Source organism: Hypanus sabinus, chromosome 16 (assembly GCF_030144855.1).
Source record: "Hypanus sabinus isolate sHypSab1 chromosome 16, sHypSab1.hap1, whole genome shotgun sequence".
Lineage (NCBI taxonomy): Eukaryota > Metazoa > Chordata > Chondrichthyes > Myliobatiformes > Dasyatidae > Hypanus > Hypanus sabinus.
The window spans coordinates 8,880,758-8,901,543 of record NC_082721.1 but is presented as its reverse complement, the minus strand read 5'-3'; the positions used below and the strand labels follow the sequence as shown (position 1 = coordinate 8,901,543).

The following is a 20,786-nucleotide window of genomic DNA, read 5'->3' as shown; positions in this document are numbered from 1 at the left end:
CAAGTTAAAGTTTTGCTAAGCCAACAACGTGAAGAAAATGTCACAGTAGATACAAGTTCGCTGTTGACTTTTATAAATAGTCTGTGTTCATTTAAAAGAAAGGTTTCCTGAAGATGAGGTACAAGAATGGTCAGCTTTTGCTTTCTCTGCAATTGCAGATTGTGACTTCACATTTGGCAATGAACAAGTTAATGCCTTATGTCTAAAATAACATGATTTTCTAGCTGAAAATACTGTAATAATTAGACAGTTTAATGATTTCAAATTTTCTGTGCAAGAAAAAATTAAATCCAAACTGATTTAAAACTTTGCTCAAATGGTGACATTTGTACTTCAAAATGAACAGTTTTGCGACCTTGCACAGTTGATGGACTTTGGGGGAACCTTTCTTGCGTCTAGTGTGGACTGTGAACAAGGTTTTAGCCTAATGAATCAACTCAAAAACTTGCTATAAACCGTTTAGGTGAATGTCATTTGGATATGTTAATGAGAATCAAAAGCTATGTATTGGATGGAAGTTCTATTAGTTTAGATATAGTTTACAAAGAATGGGTAAATGCCGAAGACAGGAGAGAAGAAAAAAACAACTGAGTGACTTAAATATGCATTTTATTTTGTTGTTGTTCTGTGCAGTTTTATGTCAAATATTTTGTAAACCTACATAAACTGTGCCATGTGTGCATTCAGTGTGCACATACTTTTGTCACAGGAAAAAAATTTGCACAACATAAGATTTTTGCGCACACTGACTACTAAAAATTAGAGGGAACATTGGCTGTGATATATATGAAACCTATTTTTAATTACAAAAGAGCCCTTTTCTGACCTACTTGCCTTTTAATTTTATGTGATGTATGTTGGTTAGAATTAGTTACTTCAAGATTGTTTAATGTTATCTCCTGTACACGAGTAATTGTTACTCAGGTTCTGATGCAGCCCAAAAAAAAAACTCCCAAGATAAAGACCACAATAATAATTAAAACAATACAATAAATATACATAAGATAGTTTATATACCTTGATTGTATGTCCATAAGGTGACTGACAGGAGGGGGTGTGGAGGGGTGGGTTAGTGTGTGGAGGTGTTGGTCAACCTTATTGCTTGGGGAAAGTAACTGTTTTGAGTCTGGTGGTCCTGGTGGTAGATGCTATGTAGCCTCCTCCCTGATGGAAGTAGGAAAAACAGTCCATGAGCAAGGTAGGTGGGACCTTCATGATGTTACTGGCCTTTTCCTGGTACTTTTTTGTATATATGTGCTGTGTTTTGCACCTTGGTTCTTGAGGAATGTTGTTTTAATTTTGCTTTATACATGTGTATGGCTGAATGACAATACACTTATCTAATCCACCACTATTTTAAGAAGCAGTGTTAGAACAAAATGCCACACAGAAGAGATGAGCTGGTGATGCGAAGGCCTTCCAGTACTGCTCCCTCTAAGCTGCACTTTTGTGCACGACCATGCAGTAACTGCAGTTTTCCTGCGCACATAGCTTTTGTTGCTGCACAGCTGGGATTTTCTTAAGATTTAAAGTGTTCAGTTTTCAGATAGTGAGTAGAATGGTAGTACAGCTGAATACATAGCTGGTGTAGGAGAAGAGGGCTTTGAATACCTCAGTCATTGGATCTCTTTCACTGCAGGTGGGGCCTGTACAAGAAGGAAGAGTTGAACCTAAAAAGGATGGACACCAGTATCCTTTCGAGGTTTGCTGGTGCTGTAGATCAGCAGGGAGCATAACTGAGGTGAAGTGAAGTAGGTCTAATAGAAAAATAGGCAAGACTGAGATAACAAACACAAGGAATAATGGTCATAGTTCAAAGTAAATTTATTATTAAACTGGTTTACAGAATTTCACCATATGCTACCCTGAGATTCATTTTCTTGCAGGTATACACAGAACAAAGAAATCCAATAGAATTGATGAAAAACTACACACAAAGACTGACAAACAACCAATGCACAAAAGACAAACTATGCAAATACAAAAATAATACTGAGAACATGAGTTATGAGTTGTAGAGTTCTTTAAAGTGAGTCTATGGGTTGTGGAATCAGTTCAGAGTTGAAGTGAGTGAAGTTATCCACGCTGATTCAGGAACCTAATGTTTCAAGGGTAATAACTGTACCTGAACCTGGTGGTGTGGGACTTAAGGCTCCTGTACCTCCTTCCTGATGAAAGCTGTGAGAAGAGAGTACGGCCTGAAGGTCTGGAGTGTATTTATTTTAATGTCAGGAGTACAAGTGCAAGGTAGATAAACTTAGAGTCAGAATTTGTACATGGAGACATGTTACTGCAACCATTACATAATGCTGCTTGTGAGAAGGGCAGCGCCTGCTGCCTGGGAGAAGGGCAGTTCTGCACTCCATATATAGATGTTTCAGACTTGGCAGACGGGATATAAAGGGGGTGGCTGATTAGTGTCACTGATTGGGGAGAATATCACAGCTGAATACAAGACATCTTGAAGGGCTCACCCATTATAAGACCATAAAATATAGGAGCAGAAGTAGGCCATTTGGCCCATCAAGTCTGCTCTGCCATTCAATCATGGGCTGATCCAATCCAATCCTTTCAGTCAGAAAGGGGAAGAAATATGATCTAAATTACTTTGACCATGGATTGATTTTTGGTCCCAGATAGGGTGGATGAGCATCTCAGAAGCTGCTGATCTGGGATTTTCACACAACTCTCTAGAGTTTGCAGAGAATGGTATGAGAAACAAAAAAAAAAATCCAGTGAATGGCTGTTCTGTGGGCAAAAGACACCCTTGTTAATGAGAGAGGTTAGAGGAGAATGGCCAGTTTCATTCAAGCTGTCAGGAAAGCGACAGTAACTGTGGTTAAGAAGGCGTACGGTGTATTGGCCTCCATCAATTGTTGAATTGAATTTAGGAGCCGAGAGGTAATGTTGCAGCTATATAGGGCCCTGGTCAGACCCCACTTGGAGTACTGTGCTCAGTTCTGGTCGCCTCACTACAGGAAGGATGCAGAGGAGATTTACAAGAATGTTGCCTGGATTGGGGAGCATGCCTTATGAGAGTAGGTTGAGTGAACTCGGCCTTTTCTCCTTGGAGCAATAGAGGATGAGAGGTGACCTGATAGAGGTGTATAAGATGATAAGAGGAATTGATCATGTGGATAGTCAGAGGCTTTTTTCCAGGGCCAAAATGGTTGCCACAAGAGGTTTAAGGTGCTGGGGAGTAGGTACAGAGGAGATGTCAGGGGTAAGTTTTTTTTTTACTTGGGTGTGGTGAGTGCATGGAATGGGCTGCCGGTGTTGATCGGTGTGGAGGCGGATCCAGTAGGGTCTTTTAAGAGACTTTTGGATAGGTACATGGAGCTCAGAAAGATAGAGGGATTTGGGTAAGCCTAGTAATTTCTAAGGTGGGACAAGTTCGGCACAACTTTGTGGGCTGAAGGGCCTGTATTGTGCTGTAGGTTTTCTATGTTTCTATCCCCACTCCCTCACCTTCACCCTATACTCTTTGATGCCCTGGCTAATCAAGAACCTATCTATTTCTGCCTTAAAAACACCCAATGACTTGGCCTCTATACCCGCTCATGGCAACAAATTCCACAGACTTTCCACCCTCTGACTAAAGTAATTCCTCCACATCTCAGTTCTATAAGGACATCCTTCAATCCTGAAGTCATGCCCTCTTGTCCTAGATTGCCTACCATGGGAAATAAGGCCATTGAGGCCATGCAAGTAGAACTTGGGAATTAGAAAGGTGCAATCTATATGCTGGGTTTATTCTACAGAAGTCTAAAGCCAACAGGAGCCAAAGAAACAGAAATGCAGGCAGATCATGGAAAGGTATAACAACAAGGTTATTGTGGGTGAGTCTAACTTCTCTTGACTGGGATCTCAATGCCAGATCATGGAAAAGTTTAACAACAAGGTTATTGTGGGTGAGTCTAACTTCTCTTGACTGGGACCTCAATGCCAGGGGCTTAGATGAGGCAGAATCTGTGCATCTTGGAGAGTTTCTTAAAACAGTATGTAGATAATCCAATGGGGGAAAGGACTGTACTGGACAGCAGCACACACAAAATGCTGGAGAAACTCAGCAGGTCAGGCAGCATATATGGAAATGAATAAACAGTCAACATTCCAGGCCAAAATCCTTCATAAGGACTGGACATAAGGACAAAAATGTAGGTGGGTGTAGCTGATGACACAACGATTGGAGTTGTGAGTACTGAGAAAGGTTGTCAAATGATACAACAGGATATGGATCAGTAGATGGAGTTTAATTTGGATTGTGTGAGATCGTGTGTTTTAGGGATCAAATTTAAGAGGAAAGTACAATGCAAATGACAAGATCATTGGGAGAATTGATGTACAGAGGGATCTTGGGGTGCAAGCTCATAACTCCCTGAAAGTGGCAAAACAAGTGATTAGGGTGATTGAGAAGGCATATGGCATACTTGCAGTCATTAGTCAGGACCTTGAGTTTAAAAGGTGAAAAGTCAGGTTGCAGCTAGGTTAAGCTCTGGTTAGGCTGCATTTGGAGTATTGTGTGCAGTTCTGGTCACCCTGTCACAGTATGGGTGTGGAGGCTTTGGAGAGGGTGCAAAAGGCATTCATCAGGAAACTGTCTAGATTAGAGAGTATTAGCATTAAGAGGTCAAAATTGCTGGTGGGCAAATGAAATACTTCAAAGATAATATCAAAATCAGCCTTTAAAAAAATTCAACATTACATATAAAAACTGGGAAGACATTGCATTCAATAGATCCACCTGGAGGAAGTCTGTTCAAGAGGGAGGTGCACTACATGAGAATGACCTTTGCTGTGCCGGAGAGAACAAGCGGCAGTTGTGAAAGGAGAGACCAAGAAACCAAAAGACTCAAATATAAACCACATCCACCATGTACCCTTGCCTACACTGCACCAGAATATGTGGATCCTTGTTTGGCCTTTATTGCCACCTGAGGACCCAGCAATAAACGCAACCTTTCAGGAGAACATCATACTTGATTCAAGTGATTGCACTACTACCAGATGTAAGAGGCTGGACAAATTTAGATTGTTTTCTCTGGAGTGTCAGAGGCTGAAGGGGACCTGATAGAAGTTTATAAAATTGAGAGGCATAGCTAATGTAGATAGCTAGTTTTTTTCCTGGGATGGAAATCTCAAATTCTGGAGGATAGGGTTCAAAGTGAAAAGTTTAAAGGAGATTTGCAAGGCAGGCTTTTTTCCCCTCACACAATGGTGGGTGCTGGCAAGGAAGATTGATGTTTGTAAAGCATTTGGACAGGCAAGTGAACAGGCAGGGTATAGAGAGACACACCCTTTGTGCAGGCAGATGCAGGCAGAATTAGTTTAGATGGGAGTCATGGACTGGTTGTCAATCTTCAGGGATATTTTCTTTAATGATTTATATCGTTATAGAAAGTATGAAACAGTCCTTGGTAATTTATTTAGCTTTGAGTATTCTAACCCTTTCTTGGTTCATTGAATGATGTTGGTGCTTACTCCATGTTGTTTGTGAAACAGGTATGTGTGCAAGTAAAGACAATATGAGAATGGAAGGAAGTTGATAGTATTCAATTTGATGAAAACTATGGATAAATCTTTACAGAATGAGTATCTTGGAAGGTGCAGTAAACATACCCCAGAGGTTTCCATTCTGAGGTCTACGGACTCCTTGCATAATGGTATTGGTCTATGGCATAAAAAAAGGTTGGGAAACCCTACCCAGGCCTAGATGCGTAAACAACATTAGCAAGCTTCATGAGGTAGTGAGCTTGACTAATTAAATGGAGAAGTCCTTTTTAAGAATACAGGAAACAATAGAATTATAGAAAAAGGATAGCGAAGAAGATATCAGTATAGATTTCAAAAGAAACAAAGTAAAATGTATTGTTTAAATAGCAAGTTCAGGTTCAAGTTTAATTGTCATTCAGCCATACACATGTAACAGCTAAACAAAACAGTTCCTCCAGGACCCAGGTATAAAACAGTACCAACAGTCATTCACAGCAGATGGCACATATAGGTAAGATACCAGATACAGTCTCAAAAAATAATGTTAAGTCCCTGAGTGATTTGGCATGAAGATTGATGGTGCATGGGATGTTGTCCTGGAATTATGCCTGCAAGTACAAGTATTCAGTAGTTTCTCATCTTGCACAAATGCAGTTGTAGATGAGCACAATCCAGCTCATCCTCCACCAACTGAACACAGAAGGTCAGCTTGCATAGACTCCAGGGTACTCGTCACGCCTCTACCCACTCTCACGCCACCTCTCGTGTCTCTTCCCATGCTAAAGCAAGAGTTTAACATGGAAAAGAAGTTGAAAATTTTAAAGGGTCAACTATGTTTAAAGAATCTTTAACATCTCCAGAAAGCTGAGGGAAGGAATGATTAGCTATGTCAATGTTAATGTTCTGTATTAAGGATGGTGATCTAAATCAATTTGTAGACTTTGGCACTGAGGCTCAAAGTAAGCAAATCCCCTGTAATCCATGTATTTATCTCTGATCCTCTTTGATACTAGTTATGAAAATCTGCCAGTACTTCACAGCCATATGCAGGAATCACTGGTAGTGACTTTTCAGAAATCCATAAGGTATGGAAGCAGAATTAGACTATTTGGCCAGTTGAGTCTGCTCTACCATTTCATCATTATTTTTTATTGAGATGCAGCACAGAATAGGCCCTTGTGGGCCCTTCAGCTGCACTGCCCAGCAAACCCCTGATTTTAATCCTATTCTAATTACGGGACAATGTACAATGACAACTTAACCTACCAGTTGGTTCGTTTTTGGACGAGGGAAGAAACCGGAACACCCGGAGGAAACCCACACAGTTACAGAAGAATGCACAAACTCCTTACAGGCGACGGTGGGAATGGCTGATTTATTATCCCTCCCTCTTAACCCCATTCTCCTGTTTCTTCCAGTAACCTTTGACACCCTGACTAACTATGAAGCTATCAACCTCTGCTTTAAATGTACCCACTGAATTGGCCTCCATAGACATCTGTGGCAATGAATTCCACAGATTCACCACCCTCTGGCTAAAGAAGTTTCTCCTCATCCCTGTACTAAAGGGATGCTTATTCTCAGGCTGTGATCCTAGACCCCCCCACTATAGGAAACATCCTCTCCATATCCACTGTATCTAGGCCAGGGGTCCACTTGTTTAATGGTATTGTCGGGAACCCCTGATCTAGGGGTTCAAAATGTTCCATATGTTTTAGCGAGATCTTCTTTCCTCCTCCTAAGCTCCAGTGAGTACAAGTCCAGGGTCATGAAATGCTGCTCATACGTCTGCCTTCGGGGCAGTCTTCACAATCTGCTGTAGTCTGTGGTTTGTGAGGAAGGGAAGGCACAGTTTGCCAATATATGCGATGGACCATAAGGAACAAATGAAGTTGGATTGGATGGTCATTTGGCCTTTGGTATAAGTTTCATAATTATTGCTGGCACTGGTTGGATGGAATTGAATGTCAACAAATTAAGATTTGGAGATCTGACAAAGGAGAGAATCAGATATACTTGGCAATGTTTTATTTAAAAGCCATAGATTAAATGGGAAAGAATTGGGTTTGATTTAGATCTGTCACTTTAAAAAAGAAGTTACTCTGATCAATACAGACTATTAAGATGTTGGAGACTATCAATGAGACTGTGGTATGAATGTTAAATGAGAATTCTTTTAGTAGGGAGGCTGGGTATGTGGAACCATGAGACTGATCTCCATGTTGTGATTGTCAACAAAATCGACCGGAGAGACACAGTATGTGCCAAATCTTTATTTGGCACATACAAACTGACGGTATTTGGAGTCATTCTGGATAGAGGCTCTCTTGCCCAACAACACTTGACATTTTTATCAAAGGTAACACCAGGACAATTCTATAGTTAAAATCTATCGACAAATCTTCCTTAGAATTGCATATAATTTTCAAACACCTAGATCTTTGGGCCAACATTTCAGATACCTAAAATGAATGTTAATCACTGCTGTTTCTAAGCTGCATTCATGCATATGCAGACATCTCAGGTCAATGGAGTGTTTCCTGGTTTTTAATCAACCCCAGTCTTCCGCTCCAGGAAGACCATTGTTGTGAGCAGCATTTTAAATTCAATCTACAATTGACATTCAGATCTGAAGACTGGTTGCTATATTCCATAACCCCAGAATACTCCCTAACACTCCAGAATTGAACCCTCATCACTGGTGCTGTTAAAGTTCAAAGTAAATTTATTATCAAAGTACATAATACGTCACCCTTGTACAACCCTGAGTTTCGTTTTCTTGTGGGCATTCTCAATAAATCCAATAACCATAATAGGATCAATGAAACACCGTACCCAACAGGGCGGACAATTAGTGTGCAAAAGACATCAAGTTGTGCAAATACAAAAGAAAAAAATAATATGTAAGCAATAAATATTGAGAGCATAAGATGAAGAGTCCTTGAAAGTGAATCAATAGGTTGTAGGAACTGTTCAGTGATAGGACCAGTGACATTGAGTGAACTTATCTCCCACTGATTCAAGAGCCTGATGGTTGAGGGGTAATAACTATTCCTGACCCTAATGGTGTGGGACCTAAGGCTACTGCACCTCCTTTCTGATGGCAGCGGCAAGAAAAGAGCATGGTCTGAGTGATGGGGTCTCTGATGATGGAGGCTACTTTCCTCCAACAACTTTCCACAAAGATGTGGTCAATGGTTGGGAGGGCTTTTCCTGTGATGGACTGGGTCATTGGTGTTTCCATACCAGGCTGTGATGCAGCCAGAGAATATTCTGTTCACAAACAATTATAGAAGCTTGTCAAAGTTTTAGATGTCATGCCAGATCTTTATAAACTCCTAAAGAAGCAGAGGTGCTTTTGTGCTTTCTTCATAATTGCACTTAGGTGCTGGGTCCAGGACTGGTCCTCTTGAATGATAACACAGAGTAATTTAAAGCTGATGATCCACTTGACCTCTGAATCTCCGATGAGGACTAGCTCTTGGACCTCTGATTTCCTCCATATGGTTAAGTTGCAGAGAGACTACCAGAAGACCAGAGGAATCATTAGCCTTGAAAGAGTGACTGAGAAGTGATGTTCTTTAAAGTTATACAGCTTTAAATTCAGAATTGTTTATTATCACTGTCCTTTTTGAACTTGTTTTGTAGAAGCAGTGTAGTGCAGTCTTAAAATGTCAGTACCCAGGTATAAACGGACTAAAACCAATCCTGAATTAAAATAGACCAAAAATAGGCCAAGGCCAATAGTAAACAAGCAAAAATCAGCAGATGCTAGAAATCCAAGCGACACACAAAGTGCTGGAGGAACTCAGCAGGCCAGGCAGCATCTATCGAAAAGACTAAACATTCGACATTTCAGGCTGAAACCCTTCAGGACGATAAATAATTTACTGTTCTAAAAAGTTAAAAAGACTTTCTATTTTTCAAGATGGAAATGCAAAACAGATTAGGGTTTGTGGTAGTTAGAAGAGGGAATGTCCATGGTTTTTCTTTGAATGGTGATCAGGCTTCACTAAAACTGTTCATTTTGTGAGCAATTTGTGTTGCTTTCTGTTTATTGAACTTTTCTGCAAGCTTCAAATGTTTAATGTTTAAAAATATGACCTGTGATTTCAATTAAGAACAGTTCAATTATTGTCTGGTACCAAAGCGCAACCGACTCAACTTTAGAAGCCATCAGATCCTTTCCTCGAAAATAAAATTAAATGAGAATTGTTTCTTCATTGTGCTGACCAAACTTTGTTTTTGTTTTAAATCTTCATAGTGGGAAGCTTAACGATACGGAAGCAAGGATTCAGTTCCAGTAGTACAGACAACAGCAGTAAATGGAAATCCACTTTTTCTCCAATATCTGATACCAATTTGACCAAGAACTCTGACAACGGATCCCAGTCAGCATCTGCTTTATGTCAAGCTTCTCCTTTTGGCACCAGGCCTATTACAGGTGACCCTTCAGTTAGTAATTCTAAAGTGGTTTCCCATCTTAGGAAGCTTATTGAGACTCCTGTCTCTTTAGGGAAAAGTGGTCATAATTACGTCTCCTATTACTTTTAATTAGAATTCTGGATCGTCTGTATTTCAGTTTATGGAAATATGTGGGTGCTTATTTTGCTCAAAGCCCAAGAGATGGGTCTGAATTTTAGTACATGTTGAGAGGCAAAGTTGACTTAAGTGTCTCCTCAAACAAAGCATAGCAAGATGTGTTGACTGCTGCAAAGGGGATAAGCTGTGTAAGTCGGGGCAGAAGGCTAAAGAGAGTACATAAGTTTAAGTATCTTGGGGAGGCCATTTGGAGAAGAGTATGTTTCATAGCATAAATGTGACTATATTGTATGAGAAGAATCAATCAGTTTTAACCTGGCATATGTCATGAAATTTGTTTAAAGCAGCAGTACATTGCAATACAATTTTTTTAAAAACTATGCATTACAATATTAAAGACTATATATAAAAGTTGTTCAAAAAGAGCAAAAAAAATAGTAAGGTATTGTTCATAGGTCTGTTGTCCATTCATAATTTTGGTGGTGGGGAAAAACTGTTCCCAAAACATTAGGCATATGTTTTCAGGCTCCTGTAGCAATGAGAAGAGGGCATATCCTGGATGATGGCGGTTTTTTAATGATGGATGCCGCCTTTTTGAGGCATCGTCTTTTGAAGATATCCTGGCTGTAGGGGAGGCCGGTTGGAGCTGGCTGAGATTACAACTTCCTGCAGCTTTTTTTGATTCTGTACAGTGGTCCTTCCATTCCAGATGATGATGCAACCAGTTAGAGTGCTGTCCATGGTACATCTGTAGAAGTAAAAAGTATTCCAAATTCCTTGTCAGGGGCCAGTGTCCTGGCAAAAATATGAGCTGTGTTTGTATGCTAACTAGCCTATAGCTCGGCTCCTCATGCACCATGCTGAAAACCTAGTCTGAATCTCTCTGCCAATGGTGACAGTCCTTATCAGGATCAATACTAAATGGCAAAAATTTGCTGGCTGCAGTTTCATAAATCATTCACCTCACACTATATATGCACCATGTTCATTTTGGCGCTGGTCCCAGGACAGATCCCCTGATAGGTTAACTCCAAGGGATTTAAAACTACTGTCCCTCTTTTCCTCCATCCTCCTAATGAGGACTGACTTCTTTCTCTTGTGGTCGATGATCAGCTCTGGTTTTGCTTGCATTGAGTGAGAGGTTGTTGCTGTGGCACCATTCAACCAGATTTGCAAAGTTCCTCCTTTATCACCACCTTTGATTTGGCTGACACTAGTATCTGATCCCTGCTGTAGTCAGTAAGGTCTTGTTATATTAATTATTTATACTTAAGTGCATGTATTTTCTCCCATTATGCAGATTCTTATTTGTACATTGTTGTACTTTAATCCTGCTTCCATGCTTTTTAGTGGTGCTGTCAGTTGTTGTGGCATTTGAATCTTATCCTAGTTTAAGGAGCAAGTAATGTCTAGTTCTTAAACAATAATGTAATATCATTGAGAAAGTATTCTGGGGTGCATATATTTCTAAGAAGGAGAAAAATTGGACGGGCAGGTAGGAGGGAAAAAAACACGGTAAGTAACCTTGTGTGTGGTTAATCAAAATATTATCCAACTTTAAAAGAATTCAATTTTTAGGTCTGTATTTTTACATAAACATTTTCCCTTAGATATGCTAGATGTTAAAGGAGGAAATTTGCTCTGCTTTGGGTAACCAGAATTGTTTCGCTTTATTTAAAATCTATTTTCTTTTGCTTGAACTGTGCTTGCTTGAAAAAAAAAACAAGCATTCCTTCAGCTGCTGTAATGTTGCTTTGCTTCTTGCTAGACAGAAATCTTTGAGCTGTTTTTTTTCTCTCCTGTTTTAGGTATTTTTAACCATGTGGTGCCTTCAGTCTCTTCCCATCAGTTTGGAGCCAGTTTCAGCAATGTTCCAGTATCTAATAGCTTTAACCCACTACAGATTGTTCCTACAACTTCCCAGTCATTTCTGTCTGCCTCTTCTAGTACATTATCTTCCACTGATAGCAGAGTGAGTCCTTACCTTACCCGAGCACCTCCACAGTCTGTGCTTAACACACCTCCCCCTAATATTTCCTTGCCTCCACCTCCTCCATTGTTGAACTCGACTAGGTCTGACCCATCTCTTTTCCGGACTATGTCTTCTGTTAGTGATGGATATTTGCCTCCATCCATCTCTTGCTCTTCAACTGCGTCGCTTCAATCTGCTAACACTGCATTAGCCTTGAAGCTTGCGTCTTTGCAGCCCAAAGCATCTCACCCTTCCTTCACAGTGCATCACCCACCTCTGCCACATTCAGCGCTTGCACAGGCAGCACCTCTAATTCCTCAGTCTGGTACAAATACATCTGCAATGTGGGTCACACTTGGCATGCAGCCTCCTTACGCTACACATTTCTCTGGGGTTAAGCCTCGATAAGAACTTGCGTACTATATCAGTCTTAAGGTAAGGTTAGAAAAATGTGCAAGGTTATAACAATGTGTGCAGCTGTGTTTCTGATTCCTTGATGAAATGCAAACTCTAGCAGTGCTTCCAAAATATTCTTTGTAAAATAAAGATCACTTTAGAAATGTTCTGTTTTCCTGGGTATTTTAGATGCACATACTTAAGGCCTGAAATATTGGAGTATTGTGAGCAGTTTTGGGCCCCTTATCCAAGAAAAGATATGTAATTGGAGAGGGTCCAGAAAAGATTCACGGCAATGATCCCAGGAACTAAAGGGTTAACATATGAAGAATGTTTGGCTCTGGGCCAGTACTCACTGGAGTTTAGAAGAATGAAGGGAAGATCTCACTGAAACCTATTGAAAGACCAGATAGAGTGGATATGAAGAGGACACATAGTGGTGGACTCTAGGACCAGAGGGCACTGCTTCAAAATTGAGAAATATCCATTTGAAACAGAGAAAAATTTCTTTACCCAAAGGGTAGTGAATCTGTGGAATTCATGTCACAGATGGCTATGCTGGCCAGTCATTGGATATACTTCCCTAGGTGGAGGTTAATAGGTTCTTTATTAGTAAGGACATCAAAGGTTACGGGGAGAAGGCAGGAGAATGGGGTGGAGAGAGGAAATAAATCAGCTATGATGGAATGGCAGAGGAGACTCGATGGGCCAAATAGCATAATTTTCTCCTATATCTTATGGAAATAAAGATATCAATTTAAAAAGTTACAACAACAATTTGCTGGCTTTATGCCACTTGTTAAAACAGTTTAAATTTGTGTATTAGCAATCTGACCAAAATCACAATTTATGGAATAAAAGACCAAACATTAATTTTCAGTGGTTTACTTAGTGCGAAAAATTTAGATGGGCAGAATTTGTTAGGTGTGTCTAGGAAGGATTCCCGACTCTGTATGTGGACTGGCCAACTAGAAGAGAGGCCATACTGTTCTGGTCCTAGGGAATGAACCTAGTCAGGTAACAGATCTCTCTCTAGAAGGGTGAGAATTTTGGAAACGGTGACCACAGCTCCCTGATCTACAGCATGGCCGCAGATGGTTTGGCGGAGGGCTAATATGCTGGTATCTCTTTAGGTTAAGACAGTGTTAGAGCTTTTGAAAAACATTAAGATAGATAAATCCTCTGGGCTGAGTGGGATATATCCCTGGTTACTACAGGAAGCAAGAGAGTTGTTGCTGGAACATTGATGATAAGTTTGTGTCCTTACTGGTCACATAAGTATTATTAGAGGATTGGAGAATGGCATATGTTACTTTTTTTCGAGTAAAGTAATAGGGATAATCCTGGAAATCCTAGACTAGTGACTCTTGTGTCATTGGTGGGCAATCTAATGGAGAGGATTCTTGGTAGACATTTGGAGAAGCATAGTCATATTAGGGGTAGTCAACATGGCTTTGTGAGGAGCAGGTCATACCTTATGAGCCTGATGGACTTTTTGGAGGAAGTAACAACATAAGTTCGAGGTTGAGCAGTGGATTAACGTAGATGAATTTTAGTAGGGCTTTTGACATGGTTTATGTGGAAAAGTTGTGTCAGCTAAGCTTCTCTCTTTGGAGCAAAGGAAGTTGAGAGATGACTTGATGGAGGTGTATAAGATGATAAGAGGCAGAAATCGAGGACAGCCAGTGCCTTTTTCCCGGGGTGGCAGAGGGCATCCTTTTAAAATGAGTGGAAGAAAGAATAGGGTAGACGTCAGAGGTAAGATTTTTACACAGACTGGAAGGCATTACTGGTGCATGTGGTAGAGTCTAATACATTAGGGACATTTAAGAGACATCAAAGGAAATAGTGAGTTATAGGCAGTGTAGGAGGAAAGGGTTAGATTTAAGTAGGTTAAAGGTTGGCACAACATTGTGGGCTGAAGGGCCTACTGTTCTATAAAGTTAGAACAGAATATTAATGATTTTGTTATTAAATCTAATCCTGGAGTATGTGGATGAATAAATTATTAAATCTGGGCAACTTTTTCAATTGAGTAAAAGGGAAAAATTTCCCCCTCTAATATCTTCATTATTTTTGTATCTGAAAAACTCAAGTTCATAATCGAAGGTAGATAATATACATCTCCCCTTTTATCCCTAGGTAATTAGGAATTCTACCTCAAAACAATGTGACCTATGCAAGGACAATGTGGACCAAGTTCATCCACTTCCATCAAACTAAAGGTGCTTGAGTGGCCTGCAAACATTGTTTTGCTTCTTTACTACTGGAAAATAAAATAAAATATATTCTACTGTGAATTGGTTTTGGTGTTGCTGCAAAAAAAAAGGCTCCTGTTGTACAGTATTTCAACAGAAACTATTTATCTTCTTTCCAAGTAACTTGGGGCTAGTCATTGTTCCAGCAAGCCTGTAGAGAGGTTTCGAGGTGTGAAATGCAGCACACACCAGCATTCGTTCGTTAGCCTGCTGTTGGTGCTATTTTAATCATCACAAACTGTGCCTCTGTGGGTTCTGATCCCTGGTGCTCATTATTCTAAAAGGTTGGTTGCTGAATTATTTGCAGAGTTTCTCAGCAACAGCTAATGTCCTTATAATATTTTGCATCACTTGTTAAGTTTGGTACGATGCAAATATTGCTCAATCTTGTCTATTTTATATAAGTTTGTTTGTGCTCCTTTCTCCCTCTGGTCTTTTGTATGTTGAGTGATAGATTATTATAACACAGAAAAATACTGTCATCACTGTTATTCTCTTGTTAATTTAATGGTGTTTTATAGCATTGTAAATTGCATTTGAAATGATGTAATCTAATACCATTAGATAAAAATTTATTATACATTTGAATTATTGCTGTGTGTAATTTTAATTGCAAATAATAGCACATTGGTCTTCTGGTGAGCATAGATTATAATGAAGTGTAAATGTTACCATTTTCTACACATTTTGTTTGAAAAATGTATTACGTATAAGCGACCCAAGAAAGTAAAATATGAAAAGGAAGTCTAAAATTTTAAATGCAGTGGGATTTCATAAGCGTCATTTTTAAAATGTATTTTAAGCATTTCTTTATCACTGTTTTATACATTTAATGGTGGACATCTTTACTAATACAGTTTTTAAGTACCTCAAGTTTTTTTTAAATATCAAAAAAAAATTCTGGTTTAGGAATTCAACATTGGATTCTACCTGAAGCTAATTGTTTTCCTTTATTAAATGATTTTAAAACGCTGTTTTTTTTTAAAAGTCTGAAGCAAGGAAATTGCAGTAATTTTTTATGTAATGGTATTCACTAACCAAACTGCAGTTGAGACCAATGCCAAGCATTTTTTAGGTATAATATGATTGGATTCTATAATGTAGTGACTTAAAAGTTTTGTAGGCCAGCAGGAAGCTGTGATGACTCTGAGGAGCTGATTTACGTGCTTCATATTTATTGTATTACAGCACAGAGGAGCCCATGACTTTTTAAACAAAGACTTTATCCAACATACTAAGTAAATATAAAAGCTATAAGGGGATATGGGGTTGGGGTGGTAAGGGACATGCCCTCAAGTCCTGCTGCCTGTTTTGAAACCACATTGCAGTCCAAAAACTGTTGTATTTTACTCAAGGGAATGAACTGCTTTTGCTTTGGTTTGCTTAGAAAATAGCTATAGTGGTGGCTATGTGGGAATTTTGAGTTTGTGATTGAGTAATTGTAATAAAATGAAATCTTGTAAAAGTGTGAGCAGAAATGTTGGCTTATTACATTATAGGGTTTGTAGTTCTGCTAAGGTAAATTGACTTGGATATATGCATGCACCTTTATGCATGGCGCGAACTAAAATAGTGACACGTGTCTTATTGGTACATGTTCAGTGCGTCATTATGCATAACGTAGAGAAAGTAGTAAGTGTTCCAGTGCAAAAAAAAACTGGACACCTTCCACTGGTTATCATCTTGGGTGCATAACCATAATATTTTAACATTTACTTGAGGTTAATATTTATTCAAGTTTAAAATACCATAACATAATGCTATAGAATCTTACTTCCCTTACTCTATCTTGGCATGTTTTTGGGCAAGTACCCATGAAGTGTGACATGAGATCTTTCTCAGGAAGATTGAGATTACTAGAGTGTAATCTTTGATTTTCTTCCTTTTCAAAATAATTGAGAGGATAATTGAGTTAGGAAATAGGTGACTACAATTAGATTTCTAGTCTGATGCTAGTACAGATGCAATAGTTACCAGGTATTATAAATTCAGCTGTTGAGATACAAGTCAAATAGATTCAATCCAGAGTTCAATTCTATACAAATAGACACTAAAACAGTAACAAAAAATGAACTGTTTAAGATTATGGTCTTTGGTTGAATTTCAATCTCTCAGCCTGCTTTTGCTGTTAACAGCAGATTGATAATTTGGATAATAACGTTCTGCCTATCAACTATCTATCGGAAAGTTGTAAATCAGTCATAAATCTGACTTTTGTACAAAGTGGCAAAATTCACACTAGTATTTGGTAGAATGTTAGACAGTTATGATAAAACATCAGAAAAGTGGCAGGATGTTCTCATAAGTAGCCTTAAATTTGTAGGTATGTTGAGATGTAATTACATACTGTGAAAACTGAGCCATATAACTTAATAGAGAAAAGATGCATTTGCGTCATTTTATGTCAGTTTCTAGTAATAATACAGACTGCTTTACTGAAGCAGACAGTCAGTTTGTACAATCTATTGGGGTGCCTCCAGCATGCAGAAATTGTAAATGAGCTTCACCCCTTAAGAATAAAGCATCTATTGTAATCCGTACACTATTTATCAAGTTCAGTTTATTGTAAGGAAAAATGTACAAAGTAATACCTATTATTTTAATATATATTATCAAAATGCCTGAGATATATTAAAAAAAACTATTACCTAATTTTCTTTAGTGTATCAGAATACTTTGAAGAATGTCTTGTTTGTAACAAATTGTGCATTTTTTAAAAATCTAACCTGTTTCTGTGAACCATCACAAGGCACAGATTACATTTATTCAGCACTGAAAGATAATGTCCATCATATGCTGGATTTTAGACATTAATTATTTTTCACTTCCCCACATGCACATAAGGGTATTTGAACAGTTTTAGCATTTAAAATGCTTAGGTTGGGAAAGATACAAGAATATTTTAATCCTCTTTGCACTGCATCCTGAATGAGCATTTAAAGCAATGCATCTGTAAATAATTAAATTCATATTATAGAATATCACAATTCTTGTAAATGGTGCATTAAGAATCTTGTTTCAGGTGCACTTACATGGGTGTTAAGCTTTTTACCATTTTAACCACACAGGTAATACAAGTTGAAAATGCAATATTTGCCATAAATATGAAGTGTGCTATGATCTTGTAATATGATGAGGGGATTACAATATAGTGTTAAAACTCCTGATTATTTCAGGCACATATTATCCCCAAAATGTTTACATACAGGAGTTGGAATTAGTAATTTTGCAAATTTCTTTGAATTAAAAAGGTGCAAAAAAATCTTAATTTTGTGAAGGTTTAGCCAGCTAACTCCCCTGTAAGGTCCTCCATGTTAGCTTTTAATATCTGCACAGATTTGCATCAGGTTCCATATATCCTGTGTAAGATGGACGTTACCTTTAACAACAAAAGTGGAGGATGAACCAGCTGTTCTTTGCACTTGTACCATATAGTCTGTCTTTTTTGTGGCTATAGTTTATCTTGTACAATGTTGCTTGGTGTAGAAGAAAGACAAAGAAGCTATTCTAAATAAACACAATGTTAAGGAAAGAAAATCTGTGGTCATTTGTCTATTATATACAAGTCATCAAGTATGTAAAGATGAAAAGCTAATGGCGCTCAGGAATTGTCTTGTAACTATTGGCATAGCTGTAGAATATGAAATGTATAACATTAATAGCCAGTTCATTTAGCTTTTCAAATTTTCCACAAAGCAGCCAGTGCAGATACTGTATGGTAGGGAAAGGAATGCTTATGATTTAATTGCCTCATGCTTAAATTGTGAAATTTGTGAAGGTTAAATGGCAGGTATCCTAAAGAGCTTGTAGTGCTTATGTAATGATATAGTAATAATGTTTTGTTATTTTGCCATTCCACCAGAATTTGGGTTGTAAAGTACTGTAAATCTATTTAAGTTGCAACTACTAAATTGTTTTGCTTTTTGGAATAAGATTTCCTCAGCTTGGCAGTTTTGACATTTTACCCCAGTTTACTCAAGGTCTTTATCTCGGATGTTAATTTTGCCAAGAATTTAATGCATCTGTTTTTTTTTTGCTTTTAATAAAGTTGTATTTCTAAATATATACAATGTGTATCAGTTATTGCAAAACAGAATTCCTTATACCAGCTTTGAAACTTGCAAGAAAGTAGTAAATTTTTCAACTATTACGTGTGTGTATTATATATTATGTATATATAATATATATTAGTGCAGCCACATTTGCAAATGGTCTGTTATATTTATTTCATGAAACTGGGTTTCCTCAATTTGTTGCTTGAAACTGTGTCTTAATATTAATAGTGGTAATTCTGTAAATTGTTTCTATATACATTAGTTTACATTTTGCACTTAAAGATATTCTGCTGGTAGGAGGAGCTAGTTTAAAATGTTTCAGGTTACGATTCAGACTAGTTATCCAAAATGCAGAGATGGTTGGTCTATTAGTCTCCTAACAGAAGAAATCCTGGCTGAGTAATGGCTGTTCTGAAGTTTTTGCACTGATTACCAGACTCCATCATTAACAGCTGGTTAGCTAAAGATAGGGCTATCAAACACTTAATTTGGTTTTGAAATTTTATACTGTAAGAACGAGCTAAATTAGGCCATTCAACTTATGAAGTCTGCTCTGCCATTCTACCATGGCTGATTTATCCTTTTCAAACCCATTCTCTTGCCTTCTCAATATTACCTTCTGTACAGTACCAAAATTGATTGATGTTATTCACCACAAATTACCTAAAATTTGCAGTATAAATTGCAAATTAAGTATTTTTAGCGTTCAAATTATACAATAGGTCTACGACCATCTTAACTGGCATCAGGAAAAGCAAAGAGGCATTGAAGCTACTCTACAGTTTAAAGCTATTGGATACTTTTACTGAAATGTAATGCAACAAGGGATTTGGTTAGGTTTACATTGACATTTTCAGAACAAGATGTAAATAAGTTTACCCCTCTCAGATGACTTCTGCAACTATTACCACTGCAGTGGGTCAAAACAAAATCACTCATTTAAAAAAAAATGCTTAGACAGCACAATTTAGTCCTTATTCCCAAAACTAGTGTTTATGAAACTGAATATTTTCTATTTCAGTTATGTAAGCATTTTGCTGTAGCTGCAGGCAAAGCAGATGCTGCTATCACTGTTGACATAATGCTTCTACTTAATTATCACTGTACTCCTGACATGAAAGTTGCTGTGGGTTCTTTGGCTGTGTAACCAGATTTCCTCTGGCAACTGTAGGAGCCAAAAGATTAGAGAATATATCTGGTCAGGGTGGAAAAGATGTTATATGTTTGAACAGCTTGAGAAAATGAAATGCCAAGGGGAGTGATGCATTAAAAGTGAGGTTTGATAGGGTGAAGATTAGAAGACACAGGGACAAGAAACAAGATGGGTACGGACAAAGATACTTACTCTCATTGAACTATTTGTTTTACTTATGTCAGATAGATGAGAAAATACCATTACACTTATACAGCTTCCCTTCTGCCATCAGATTTCTGAATGGACAATGGACCCATGTACTCTACCTTGCTACTTTTGCTCTTTTTGCATTACTTATTTAATGTTTAACATACATTTCTTGTAATTTATAGTACTTATGCATTGCACTGTACAGCTGCCACAAAACAAATTTCATGATCTATGTCAATGATATTGAATCAGTCTGATTCTCCAATTTCTAACCTAGTTTTATTTTCCATCAACTTATTTTGCAATTATTTTAACTGAATCATTGTGAAATAGATCCAATCAGCTGTGGATACTTAGGAGTATTTTTATTTAATTATTGAGCTACAGGGCAGAGTAGGCTCTTCTGGCCCTTTGAGCTGCACCGCCCAACAAACTCCCTGAATGAATCCCACTATACATTTCTTGAATGGCACTCATGGTTTCTAGCATTGTTCTTATTCTCAAAACTTATTTATAATCAACAGTAAAAGTTGATTTTTTAAAAACTTTGTCACTGTACCTTTTCTTCTGAAATGGACGCGTTTAATTAATATGCATAAATAGATCAGGTAATGAATCAGGTGTAAAGCAGAGGCCCATCAGACTAAAATAACTATCCAAGATAAAGTATGTAGAAGCCCCAGCATTCTTAATTATTTTTCCTAATTTTATAACCAATCACAATG

General features: G+C 38.1%; 1 protein-coding gene across 3 annotated transcripts in view; it reads left to right on the top strand.

The window, feature by feature from the left end:
- Positions 1–18,731, top strand: part of dot1l (DOT1-like histone H3K79 methyltransferase) — a 93,106-nt gene extending 74,375 nt beyond the window's left edge. Inside the window, exons 27-29 of one of the 3 annotated variants that reach the window (XM_059991079.1) lie at positions 9,758–9,937; positions 11,844–12,007; positions 14,546–18,731. In XM_059991079.1, the coding sequence (XP_059847062.1) occupies positions 9,758–9,937; positions 11,844–12,007; positions 14,546–14,626 (425 nt within the window). In that variant the 3' untranslated portion in view covers positions 14,627–18,731. Of the gene's footprint in view, positions 1–9,757; positions 9,938–11,843; positions 12,443–14,545 lie in introns of all 3 variants that reach the window. The other 2 variants (XM_059991078.1, XM_059991081.1) reach the window with 2 other exon arrangements.
- The last annotated feature ends 2,055 nt before the right edge of the window (positions 18,732–20,786 follow it).